This window comes from Notamacropus eugenii, chromosome 2 (genome assembly GCF_028372415.1).
Source record: "Notamacropus eugenii isolate mMacEug1 chromosome 2, mMacEug1.pri_v2, whole genome shotgun sequence".
Lineage (NCBI taxonomy): Eukaryota > Metazoa > Chordata > Mammalia > Diprotodontia > Macropodidae > Notamacropus > Notamacropus eugenii.
In genome coordinates this window covers 474,012,401-474,025,294 of record NC_092873.1, presented here as the reverse complement: position 1 = coordinate 474,025,294, position 12,894 = coordinate 474,012,401, and the positions used below count along the sequence as shown (strand labels likewise).

General features: G+C 38.1%; 1 protein-coding gene across 7 annotated transcripts in view; it reads left to right on the top strand.

The window, feature by feature from the left end:
• The window catches only part of DNM3 (dynamin 3), a 626,037-nt gene that overhangs the window by 571,530 nt on the left and 41,613 nt on the right, over nt 1-12,894 (top strand). For all 7 annotated transcript variants that reach the window (XR_011975664.1, XM_072648609.1, XM_072648608.1 and 4 more), the window contains one exon: nt 8,556-8,782. Coding sequence is in view for 6 of the 7 variants with exons in the window: in XM_072648609.1 (XP_072504710.1) it covers nt 8,556-8,782 (227 nt within the window). In the remaining variant the exon portion in view is untranslated. The remainder of the gene's footprint in view (nt 1-8,555; nt 8,783-12,894) is intronic.

Here is a 12,894-nt window from a genome sequence, read left to right as displayed (position 1 = left end):
CTATCTTTTTGAGAGAATACTTCTGTTACTAAAAGCTTATTTCAACTTCTTGTCCTGGTAAGGAGGTGGCTTTAGACTCTCTAGCACTGTGCCAATGGAATACAAGCTTTTGGCAAACCCTACAAAAATGGAAATCTTGGTGGCACAGTGGATAGAATGCCAAGCCTAGAGTCAGGAAGACTCATCTTCCTTAGTTCAAATCTGGGTTTAGACACTTACTAAGTGTGTGACTTTGGACAAATCACTTAACTCTGTTTGCCATAAAATGAGCAGGAGAAGGAAACCAGTAACTTTGTTAGGTAAACCCCAAATGGAGTCATGAAGATTCAGACATCACTGAAACAACCAAACAGCAACAATAAAACCAAAAGGAAAAGCTGCAAGAACATACCAGAGACAAATCAAATGCTTGCCATCTGAGGCCCAGCATAACAGAGGCTCATCATAGAGTATTCACTGTTTGAATCACAGCAGGCCTCAAAGACTATCTTTCTAGTCAAAGAAAAGTTGTACTCTACATTTGTAGAGGAAAGAACCACACCAAAAAATTCATAGATTCTTGAAATCTTTGGAGTACATTGTCTGTATTACATTTCAAGGAAAAGCAATGATATGACCACAAAAGTAGAAGTCAAAGGTGACTCACGTGACTAGATTGTGATACCTCTGTTTACTATAGTATAGCACAGCACAGTATAGTGTGTAGTACATAGAACATTAAGGTATGATATAGTATTATGTAGATCAGCAGTCTATATGTAGTTTGTAATGAGCGCGGAGAAGTCTAGAGTGGGCAGAATGCTTTCCTTTTCCTGTATGTATATGACCATTACAGTGCTATATATAATTATGCAGTCTGATTTTGCTCGTTGATAGCTCACCAGATAGTGCCACAAAGGCACTCTGAGAAAGTGTCACTTCCTTAGGGAAAGCTAGTAGTTTGAATCTAAACTGTTGAAATCTTAAAGCCAAACATGAAGATTTCTCTTTGTGTCTATCTTATCCTGAAAGTTATTGAGGCATAGGGGATAGAGAGCTCTTCTCAGACTCAGTAAGACCTGGTTTGAATCTTACTCTTATCATTTACTAGACTATTGTTGGAAAACCAATGAGAACCCGAGTGATTTGAGCTTAAGGGGGGAGATTAAGTGACTTGTCTACCATCACACAACAACTAAGCGTGTCTTCTTATCTTGGAGTTAACTTCTCTCTACAGTCATTTAAAAGCAGTTGTTACACAAATAAGTCTTCTCAATTTTTATGTTTCCTTATTTCATAATGTTATTAATGAATATTCAGCCACTGGTTACAATGTAAATGCTCTTTTACTATCAGCATTCCCTAAGGCCCCATCTAAATGATCTCTATTTTGGTTGTTTTTAAGATGCTCTCATATACCTGAGACTGTAAGAACAACTACACTATGATTACCTTAGTGTAAGTATTAAGAAATGTGGCAATAGAAACACTAGAACGGATGACAGCTAAGTGGTAAATGGGAAATTTGCCTCCCAAGAATTCTAGTCCCAATTCTTTCTCTGGCGTGCTGTGTGATCTCAGGCACATTATTTATTTTTCATCTCTGAGAGAAGTTCCCTTCCCCCTCAAATGAAGATAACAGTACTATCCTGGATGAGACAGCTGCTGGGAATCTTCATCTGCTTCAATGGCTCACAATCTTATTGAAAGTACGACTCATCCATTCATTATTGGCCTCACCGTCCCATAAATCTTCCAATAAAGAATCTATCTAGTGTTAGAGGCCTTCCCCTAGGTCTTGGAGCATTTGATTGGTACGCTGGAGCGTCTGCTATGTGACTGGTCCACCTCCTTTGCTGACCATCCCTTGCCTTGGTGACATCTTTTAAAGCACTTCTGATAGTTAAATTATGATTGGCAACACATTGAAAGTGACCTATATCTGCTATGCATCTCTCCATTGCCTTTTTTGTGACCCAAAGTTTTTGATTTTTGAAGCATCACCAAAAGGCTACCCAGATACCCAGTCCCCAGGAGAATACTACAGTATTTCTGGGATCTGTGATTTCTTGGGTGTGGATACTCCTTTCATCAATACACATCACAATCCCTCTGTGACTTAGTCGATGGTCTTGGATGGCTATTCTGGCCAAATATTCATCACCCTAAGGACATATGGATGTTAGCATTAAATCATGGAGGTCTTGTGTCAGGGAACAGCTTCAGACATGTTCTTCTACTTGAAATCAATTATTCTATCCCTTTAAACATGGGCTCATAGAATTATAGAATCTGGGTTGGAAAGAATCTCAAAAATCATCCAGTTCAATTCCTACTTGAGAAGAATTCTCTCTACAATAGTCTGTGATTCTGAAATTCATATTGTATTGCAGTAATGACAGCCACTTAACCATTTTTCATGATCAAATACTCATTATTCTTTTGCTATTTCATCTCAACCCTGGTGTTACCATCATTACGAAGGCTTTGTCCTGTACTGTGTTAAATCTTTCCCAGAGGAAACATTGCTTCCTGTCTATCGGGGACAGGATGAGTTTGGCAGAAATTGAGCTCATCGCCCTATTTCCTTTAGCAAAATGAACAGTCATGTAAGACTTATATACCTCTGAGTAAGGAATGCATAAATCTACTTGTTGACTAACAAAGACCACAGACCTTGTATAAAACTTAAGAGAAAGGGAACCTAACTTAACACCTATTAGACTGAACTTGGAGGTTAGATCTTGTACATGGGAATGATCAAAATGTTGACAAAAACTCTCTTTCAGCGGTATATGACTCCAGGACTTGTGCCTAGATCTCCTGATGCTGGCCTCAGTGCTCATTCCAAAATATCCCACAGCTTACCAGGCAAATGGGGAATATTTACAGATTTTTACCTTTTTTTGTTCTCTGAACTCTTCATTCTATACTCTTTCAACCTATTTGAGCTGCTTTTATAAAAAGTAATGTATGCATACACTTCAGGTGAAAGAGCCAGAGTTTTCTCTAGAGCCAATAAATGTCTAATTCCTGATTTTTCTAGAGTTCTTCTGGGTCCTTCACTGGGATGGCCACCTAGGTTACAGAAAGGATATGTTTCACCAGGCTTTCATAAAGTTCAGCATTTAGTGGGTAGTTCCCTTGGAAAGTTTAAATTAAAAATCCTGTGACTCGTGTCTCCATATGGAATTGTTTAGGAAGTTTAAAGTCCAAAAATGCATGCCTTTCCTCCAACATACTCTTAAGGCTTTTGTCCATTGAAATGCAGCAGCTGTTGCATTACTAAAACATACCAGGTAACAACAACCCAAAGAAACAGCATGTTTATGGTCAGAAGTCATCCTACAGTGGACGCAATCAAATCATCATATAGCTGTGTTCAGGACACTGATGCTGAAGGGAGGAAAGAAAAGGATGCCATGTCATGAAGGCATATTTCTCAGCGTCTTCCCTTTTAGATAATATCCCTTTAAAAGAAAAAAAAGTACTTGAGAAAGCTACAATAGCAGAGTATCCAGCTCAGATCATGGTTCTAAATGGTAACGTAACATAGAAGCCCAGTTCGAAGGCCCAGCTTGTGCACGATTCCACTAGTGGTTCATTAGTTTTGAGCCTCATGACAGCATTTTTAAGTTGGGAAAGAAGACATTACAAGTATTATTTTTCTCATTTTATAGATGAGGAAACTGTGGATCACAGAAGTTATAATTTTCCCACAATCATTTGACTAATAATTTGGTAAAACTAGGACTGTGGAATCCTAGAACAATACTCTGGATCACAGTGCAGAAGCGCTCTGAAACAGGAAAGGATAATACATGTCTAAAGTATGATGAAAATCACAAGAAGAACAGTAGCACTTCTGTAATGCTTTGCTGGCTAAGCTCTCTGGGTATTGTTAATTTGTATTACTGTTGCTTTAACTGTTAAAAAAGAATTTCTGAGTAAAAGGTGCCTTAGGGACTGAACAAATGTCAACTATCCTGAAACCAATCAACACATCATCCCACAAAAGATGAATTGCTAAAGTTATGTCAGACATTGTACTAAGTGCTGGAGATAAAAAAGAAAGAGAAAAAAATTCCTCCCCTCATGGAACTTGCATTCTGATGGGGGAGGTAAAGTATTTACAAAGTGGTACATCCAGAGGCTATAGAAGGTAGAATTAAAGGGGGAAGACACTCTCAGCTAGAGGCATGGGCAAAGTTCCCCTGCAGGAAGTGGTGCTTGAACTGGATGTGAAAGAAAACCATAGATCAGGGGTGGGGAACCTGCAGCCTTGAGGCAACCTGTGGACCTCTAAGTCCTCAAATGCAGCCCTTTGACTGAACCCAAACTTCACAGAACAAATCCCCTTAATAATAGGATTTGTTCTATAAAATTTGGACTCTGTAAAAAGGCCACACCCAAGGATCTAGAAGGCCACGTGGCCTCAAAGTCACAGGTTCCCTACCCCTGCCATAGATTCTTATAGGTGGAAGTTAGGGGAAGAAGAAGAAAGGACATTCCAGACATAGAAGACAGACAGTACAAAGGTACTGAGATGGAAGAGGATGTATAGTGATGTGTAAGGTACAGCTAGTAGGCCACTATTACTGGATGATAGACATAGAGGAAAGTAAGTAAGGAGACGGGAAAGAAAGGAAAGGTCAGATTTTGAACAGACTTAAAAGCCAAAAAGTAATCACTGGAGTAATGGAAAGCCATTGAAGTTTAATGACTAGAAGGATAATGTGATCATATGATAATATGGAAGTTGAGGAAACAATATATTAGAGTGAGAAGAGACTTGAGGCAGGGGGACCTGAACTGTGGTGGTGGTTTATAAGTGGAGAAAGAGGGACATATATAAGAGGAGTGGGTGAGAATTAGGAGTCAAGTAGGTCACCAAGATTGCAAACCTGTATACCTGGAACAATTAGTCCTGTCCTTGACAGTAACAGGGAGGTTCTGAAGAGGGGTATGATTGTTTAATAGGTATTTGGTAGTATGGGACTGGATCTCAGGAGAGAAAAGAGGACTGGTGTTATAGATATGAGGATCATCTACCTGAAGATAATAATTGAAGTCCTGAGAGCCAAAGACAGTATCAAGTGAGAGAGTATAGAGAGAAAAGAGAAGAAAGTCCAAGACAAAGCCTTGGAACACCCACAGTAAGTGAATGAAGCACTGAATGAAGCAAAGAATACTGAGAAGGCACTATACCCAGAGAGGAAAGGGCATGCAGGAGAAAAGTGGTCAATAGTATGGAATGCTGTATGGAGAGCTGGAAGGATGAACAGAGAGAAAAAGTAGGACAAGTAGGAGATCATTTGTAATTTGGGGGACAGCAGTTTCGTTTGAATGATGAGGTCAGAAACCAGATTGTAGAGAGCATAGAAAAGATTGAAAAGAGAGGTGGGAGCATGAAGGATAGATAGATGACTTCTTCAAGTTTAGATAAGAAGGGAAGGAGACATAAGAGAGTTTTTTTAAGGATGGGGGAAGGGCAGCTAGGTGGTGCAGTGGATAGAGCACCAGTGCAGGAATCAGGAGGACCTGAGTTCAAATCTCACCTCAGACACTTGACACTCACTAGCTGTGTGACCTTGGGCAAGTCACTTAACCCCAGTTGCCTCATCCAGGGTCATCTCCAGTCATCCTGATGAATATCTGGTCACTGGACTCAGATGGCTCTGGAGGAGAAGTGAGGCTGGTAACCTGCACAGTCCTCCCTCACTCAAAACAAAGTCAAGTGCAAGTCATGTCATCATTTCTCTGATGGCATGGTCTTCTTCGGCAACGAACACACACACACACACACACACACAAGGATGGGGGAAACTTGGGCATATTTGTCAGCAGCAAGGAAGGAATCAGTAGAAAAGGGAGATGAGAGGAGGAGGAGGAGGGAGGGAGGGAGCAGAATGATAGTGGGAAAAGAGTGCTAGAGAGATTGGGGAGGGAATGGAATCAAAGGAACACACAGAAGAGGAAAGAAGGCCTGGAGCACTGCAGGGAGCTGGATAGGGATTTCAGAACGTTCTATAAAAGTCATAGTAAGACCCTTAAAAATTGTAAAATAATAGCTATGCCAGCAGAAAACAAATAAAATAAAGCCAATCAGTTAAATTATCGTATATATGTATATACAGAAACCCTGCTGTGCTACCTCCTTAAAAATCTAGAAACAAACTGACCCTAAGGAAATGGTTTCCTACATAACTGTATTATATGAAAAATGTTAGAATTTCTTTCCATATTTGTGGGGCTTTTAAAACTTGTCCAGGTAAGGTAGGCTAAATATGTTTTAGAAAGGAACAGGAAAAAAAGCCAGAAAAGGCTTCGATGTAGAAAAGGAAACTATACCGAACCCCTTTAAACATCTCACATTCCTTTATTTGCCCATTCTTATGTTGAAGTATAATTATTTTACTTTACGTTACACATTTAATTTAATTTTTATTCTACCTTCCAGGAAAGGTGGGGGGGGGGGCACAACATAAACAATATTAAATAACAGAATTGTACATTTTAGTTGAGTGCTCATGCTGTAGACATAAACACTATTCAAGAAATCACTGGAGTGTTCAGGACCCCAGGACCCTGCCAGGTCACACCTCAAGGGACCCAGTTTTAGCTGGGGTAATGAGGGAAAAGCAGAAGGGACTGGGATTATTTTCTGAAATGTTAGTTAGACAACTACAGTCTTAAGACCACCAAATCTCACATACGCACATACACACACACACACACACACACACACACACAATTTGAAAAGTTGCAAAGGTTTGGTTTTATTCCTTTTAAATTGAATTTAACTAAGAGACTCTAGTAAAATATTCCTTTTTGAAGGAATAGTGGCTATAGCCATGAAAAATGTCTGATTTGTCCATTTAAGAATTTACCATCCACCAAAATGCAGTATGGGATTTGGGAACATATGGTTACATGGACACCTGCAAATTTATCCCCATATGAATGTGTTTGTAGAGGGGAAATGGAGCATTCCTACAGCCAAACTCATCATATTTCCCCCTCATACTGGCTTCCTTATTATTCTCAATGGTGTCATCATTTTCCTAGTCATCCAAACTCAATAACCTTAAAGTCACTCTTTACCCTTTTTTCCTTCTCGTCCCTCACATTCAATCAGTCACTAAGCCCTGTTTACCCTTCCTTTGTAGTGTCACTGATATCCATCCTTTCCTTTTGATTTTCACAGCTACCACCCTAGTCCAGGCCTTTATTGCCTCATTCCTGAACTATTTTAATAGCCTCCTAAATGATCTCCCTTCCTTCACTCTTGATACACCCTACATGCCACCAACAAGTTAATATTGTTTCATCATGTCACTCTGCTGCTCAGAAAATCCTCATTTGATTTTCCCTTACTTATAGGATAAAGTTCATATGCTTTAGCATGCAAGGCCTTCACCTAACAAGTCACTCTGATTTTCTACTTCTCCCCCACTCTGGCCAGACTAAACATACATGTCCATTCCCTCTTTTCTAAGTCCTTTTCCCATCCTTTAAACTCTACTGCCTTATTCTTTTTTTAAACCACCTTTACTAGCTCCTAGGGCAGTGAGGTGGTACAGTAGATAGAGTGCCACGCCTGGAATCAGGAAAAACTCTATTCAAACCCTGCTTCGGATACTTACTAGCTTTGTGATCCTGGGCAAGTAACTTAGCTTCTGTTTCTTCCATTTCCTCAGCTGTAAAATGTATATAATAATGGTGCCTACCTCATAGATTTGTTATGAGGATCAAAGGCTTACATGGCACATAGTAGGTACTATATAAATATTGTTGTTGATATGTTCCCTTTCTTTAAGGATCAAATTAAATTATACCTCTTCCATTAGAACTTCTTTACCTAAGTGGAAGTGATCGCTATCTAAGGGTAGTGATCCCTTTAACAGCCTCCCTGTCTATCAGACTTTGACCATACCTCCCCCCATAAATTCACCTACCTTTGATCTACCCTTGGTCCTTATTCATTATTGGTTCAGTTTTCAGTATTCTGTTAGACAGTTCTACTCAGCATTCTCTCTCTTAAATCAAAAAACTATTGGAGGTTAGAAACCGGATCTATTTAATTTTTTTTTTTTGATAAAACATATAGCATAGGCTCCATGTAGCTCAGACAAATATTTTCAACTGATGCTCGTTCTAAGACAGGTAACATTTTGGTATCTGGATGATATTATTATATTTGTTTCCTAAGTGTCTAAGAAAAGTTTCTTGGTCAAAATATTGCTTTTTGCCATAGATTAGGCAACAGTGCTTCAAAAAACATTATGGGGTTGCTTTAGCTATCAACAGGCACTAGTAGAGTGACGGCAAATATTTAACTTTCTCCAAATTCACTCAAGATTATTTTTTACTGTCACCAACCATCAGAAAGAATTAACATTGTTGCTGGCACCAGTACTGAAGACAAAAATGACTCATAAAGAAAGCAAAGATAAACAAAGATGCTGTCTCAGAGTGGACATTAGTGGGTTTTGTCCACTCGTCCTGGATATTTCTAAAATGTTTGGACTATGTGCTCACTCATTTTCTTTTGTTTTCCTGCGGTGACATGACAGGTCAAAGACTTCATAAATTCAGAGCTCCTAGCACAGTTATATTCCTCAGAGGACCAAAGCACTTTGATGGAAGAGTCTGCTGAGCAGGCTCAGCGCCGAGACGAGATGCTTCGAATGTACCAAGCCCTTAAGGAAGCCCTTGTAATAATCGGTGATATCAATAGTGCCACTGTGTCTACTCCTGCACCTCCTCCTGTGGATGACTCTTGGCTACAGCATTCTCGTAGGTAAGAAAGTAGTCTTTGCTTTCCCTGAGGTCCTGAAAATCTGAATTCTAGGTTGTTTATAAACACCCAACTACTGAAATGTCCAATGTGTTATGTTGCATTCTCAAGAAATGACACCTACCATTCTTGCTGTTATAAGCTGTATTTTAGCAAAGCACTTGCTATATTTTAATTTACTTATTTTTGTGAGCCAAATAAAGTGAAATCTGTGTTTCAATTTCAGTGATCAATGTTTCCCCTTTCTCTTTTTGTTTATTCCTCAATATGTTAGCTGACTTGATTTGGAGTAAATTTGCTATACTCCCCCCTACCATATGAAGTTCATTAAGAGGTATGAGTCACATATCACCTATGACTGGTGTTAGTTTATAGGTGACAAAATCAGAAAATAAAAGCAGCTTAAAGAAATAAGACAAAACATTGCAAAAAGTACCTGTCACATATAGGCCTGAAAGGGACTGAAACTTCAGACCACCATCAAGTCACATCAGTACATTCTGGCCACCCCCATCAAAGTTCATTGTTCTAACAAGTAGAAGGTGGATCGTTGGAGCCAAACTTGCAACACTCAGACTCTGAAGTCTGAACTCATTTACTGCCAACCAAATGCTGTTGTGCGTGCTCTCTCTCTCTCTCTCTCTCTCTCTCTCTCTCTCTCTCTCTCTCTCTCTCTCTCTCCCCCCCCCCTCCACCCTCCCCACCCCCCCATCCCCACCCCCCACCACAATACAACTTAAAGCTCCCTACATGGCAGAACTCTACTCCAGTCCAGTCTCTTTGTTTACAATACTTTAGTCTCAGTCCCTCCCAAGGCAGGCAGACAATACTATCTGTGCTGAACTACAATTCCCAAAATTCACAGTTCATTTTCAGGAAATGCTTATGATAAAAACAAAAATAACCTTTGTGTTGTTCCTGGCATCTCTCATTAGCTTCAGCTCATTCTGAGCTTTAGAATTCCTGGTACCACTTTATAGGACTGTTCCATGCTCTTACGTTCATCCTCTTGCTTTCATTGCCTATACATTTCTTTTTAAAATATAAGTTGGTTCATAAGTTCCCTGGGCATACATACATTTACACATACTCCATTTTAACTCATTGAAATTATTTCCCTTTGTGTCTTTAAAACTTAATTATTGAACGTCTCCTATCTTTTCTGGGCTGACTGCCTCTTGAACATTTTACTGCATGAGTCCCTACCAGTCTTTCCTCTAATACCTTTGAAATAAGTTATTACAAAATCTAGAACACATGTCAGAGTAAGTCTAAATTTGCTCTTCTCTTCAGGCAAACTTAAAAGGTGAGTAGTCATTTCCCTGCAGAGTTCCCATTAGCTCAACCCTGGTAACCAGTACCTCTCCTTGTCAGTGAAATTTAGGTCCAAATTACAATTTCCCCTTGTTGATTCTTACACTCAGGGAAGGATAAAATTACTGATAGAAGTCAAGAAGTTATTGTTTCCTTTGCTTATAGCTGATAGGAAGAGAAGGAAAAGGGTGACGAGGAGAAGAAGAAAGAAAAGGAGGAGGAAGAAGAGGAGGAAAAAGATGAGGAAGAAAGGAGAGAGGGAGGGGAGAGAGAGAGAAAGAGAGAGGAGACAGAGACAGAGAGAGAGAGACAGAAGACAGAGAGAGAGAGAGAGAGAGAGAGAGAGAGAGAGAGAGAGAGAGCGAGAGAGAGCGAGAGAGCGCTCTAGCAGGCAGTCTGGATAACTGAAACCCCCTATTTCCTTATAACAAGTATATCATGTCCCTGTGCTGGATTTGTTATGCTTCCCAAACTCCTCATATATTTCTTCATTCTATTCAAATAGTCTATTATCTATTCAAACAACAAAATCATTTGTTTCTCCCTCCATTGACTTTCATTCAAATATTCTATCATTCTTTTCCTCCCTTGTTTCTGGATTTTTTTACAAAGAGGCTTCTTTAAGAATAAAGTCATGCCAGATTAACCACCTATACTACTTTTTACAAAATACCAATTTGATAAATTTGAAGAATGTTTAATGATACAGTTTACCTAGATCTTAGCAAGCCATTTAGCAGTTTCTCATGCTATTCTTAAGAGGAAAAAAAAGATGCAAAGTGTGAACGAGATATCCATATAACTAAGTGAATTTAGAAACAGCTAAATGGACATAGCTAATGAACAGTGAATGGTTGCTCATTCCACTCCTGGCTTAGTCAAAGAATCCTGGGACTACTTTCTGAATTCTACCTCAGTTTGGAAATTTTTGGCATGGCAAAACAAAAAAATTCCTGATAACTAAAATTATACAAAAGTGGAATAGATTGCCTTAGGAGGTAGTGGATCCTCCCTCACAAGAGGTGTTTAAATAAATGATGATGGATGATCACTTGTTGTGTTGTTCAGATATGGCTTTGTATATAGCCTTTGATATCCCTTCAAACTTTGAAATTCTATGGCCCTATAATATTAGGTCTTAGAGATGGCCTCATTTGTCTAGCCTAAAATTCTGAGGTCCCCTAGCCAAGAATTGATTAAATTGTCTTAGGTTTCTTCTAAGACAAGAAAAGACAGCTAACCCAGTTCTGCTTCTCATATTTCCTATATCACACATATGTTTTTGGTGGAGAACATAGCAATAATGGGAATTATCTTATTTTCTCATTAAAGGCTTTTTTTAAGTTGCCCATTGTGCCCCTAAAATTGGAAAGCATAGGAACCTAGAATTCTTTTACCAGTTGAATTTCTAACAAATAACCAACCAAGTAAAAATGAACTTTAAATAAAACTGAAAGTATAAAATTTATTATACTTCTTTAGAACCATTGATATCCTTCATTCCTTGGGCTCATGTTATTGTACATGACTGCTAATTTAATAAATGTAGCCTAATAACCTGAGTGATTATTTTTCTCCAATGTGTTTTAGTTTTTAATAGTCACAATAATAATATATTTGTACAATGATATAAGCATTTGATATATATTATCTCATTTGATCCTCACAACAATTCTGTGTGAGAGATGGAATTATTATTACCATTCCACAAATGAAAAAACTAAATCTGAGTTTGGTAATTCACCCAGGGTTACACATCCAGTAAATGTGTGAGGCAGGTCTTCCTGGAACTCTATTCATTAATTGACCCTGCTATTATACTGAGGTATTGGGAATAAGCTAGAAACAACATAATTTCTGAAAATATAATTTACTAGGAAAGAATTCACTATTTAATAAGAATTGCTAGGAAAACTTGAAAGTGTTCTGGCAGAATTAGTCTTAGACCAACATCTTACACCATATGCCACAATAGATTGAAAAGAAATGTGTGAATTTTAATATTAAAGATGATGTCATAGAAAAAATTAGAAGTGAAACAGATCATGTACTTCTATAATTCTGGGTAGGAAATATATTTTTAACCAAAGGATAGCATCAGTTACAAAAGATAAAATAAATAACTTTGATTACATGAAATTAAAAGGCTTTGGCACAAAATTATTGTACCTAAAATGAGAAACAAATCTTTGTGTGAAATTTAATGGATTAGTTTGGTACCCATGATATGCAGAAAAACTAACAGAAACATATAAGACTAAACATCATTCCCTAATATTCAAAGTATATAGTTTTCAAAAGAAGAATTGCATACTATTAAAAACATATGAAAAAATGTTTCAAATCACTAATAAGAAGAGGAGGGCAAATAAAAACAATCCTCATACCCTGCAAATTGGCAGAGATTACAAAAGCATAAAGTCAATGTGGGAGACACTACAAGAAGACAGACATTGTTGGTGGAACTGTGAATAAGTAAGATCATTTTAAAAAATAATTTGGAACTATTTGAATAAACTGACTAAAATGTCCATACCCCTTTGACAGAGATTTTACCCATTGACAAAAAGTCTTCATATACAACAAAAATGTTTGTAGCAGCATTTTTAATGATAACAAAGAGTCAGAAACAAAGTAGATAACCATCTATTAAAGAATATCTAAACAAATTATGCTAAGTGAATTAATGAAATTTTACTGTGTGTAAGAAATGCTGAATATTATAAATACAAAGCATGGAAAAATTTATGTGACATGACACAAAATATGCAGAGCCAAGAAAACAATATACATAAAGACTA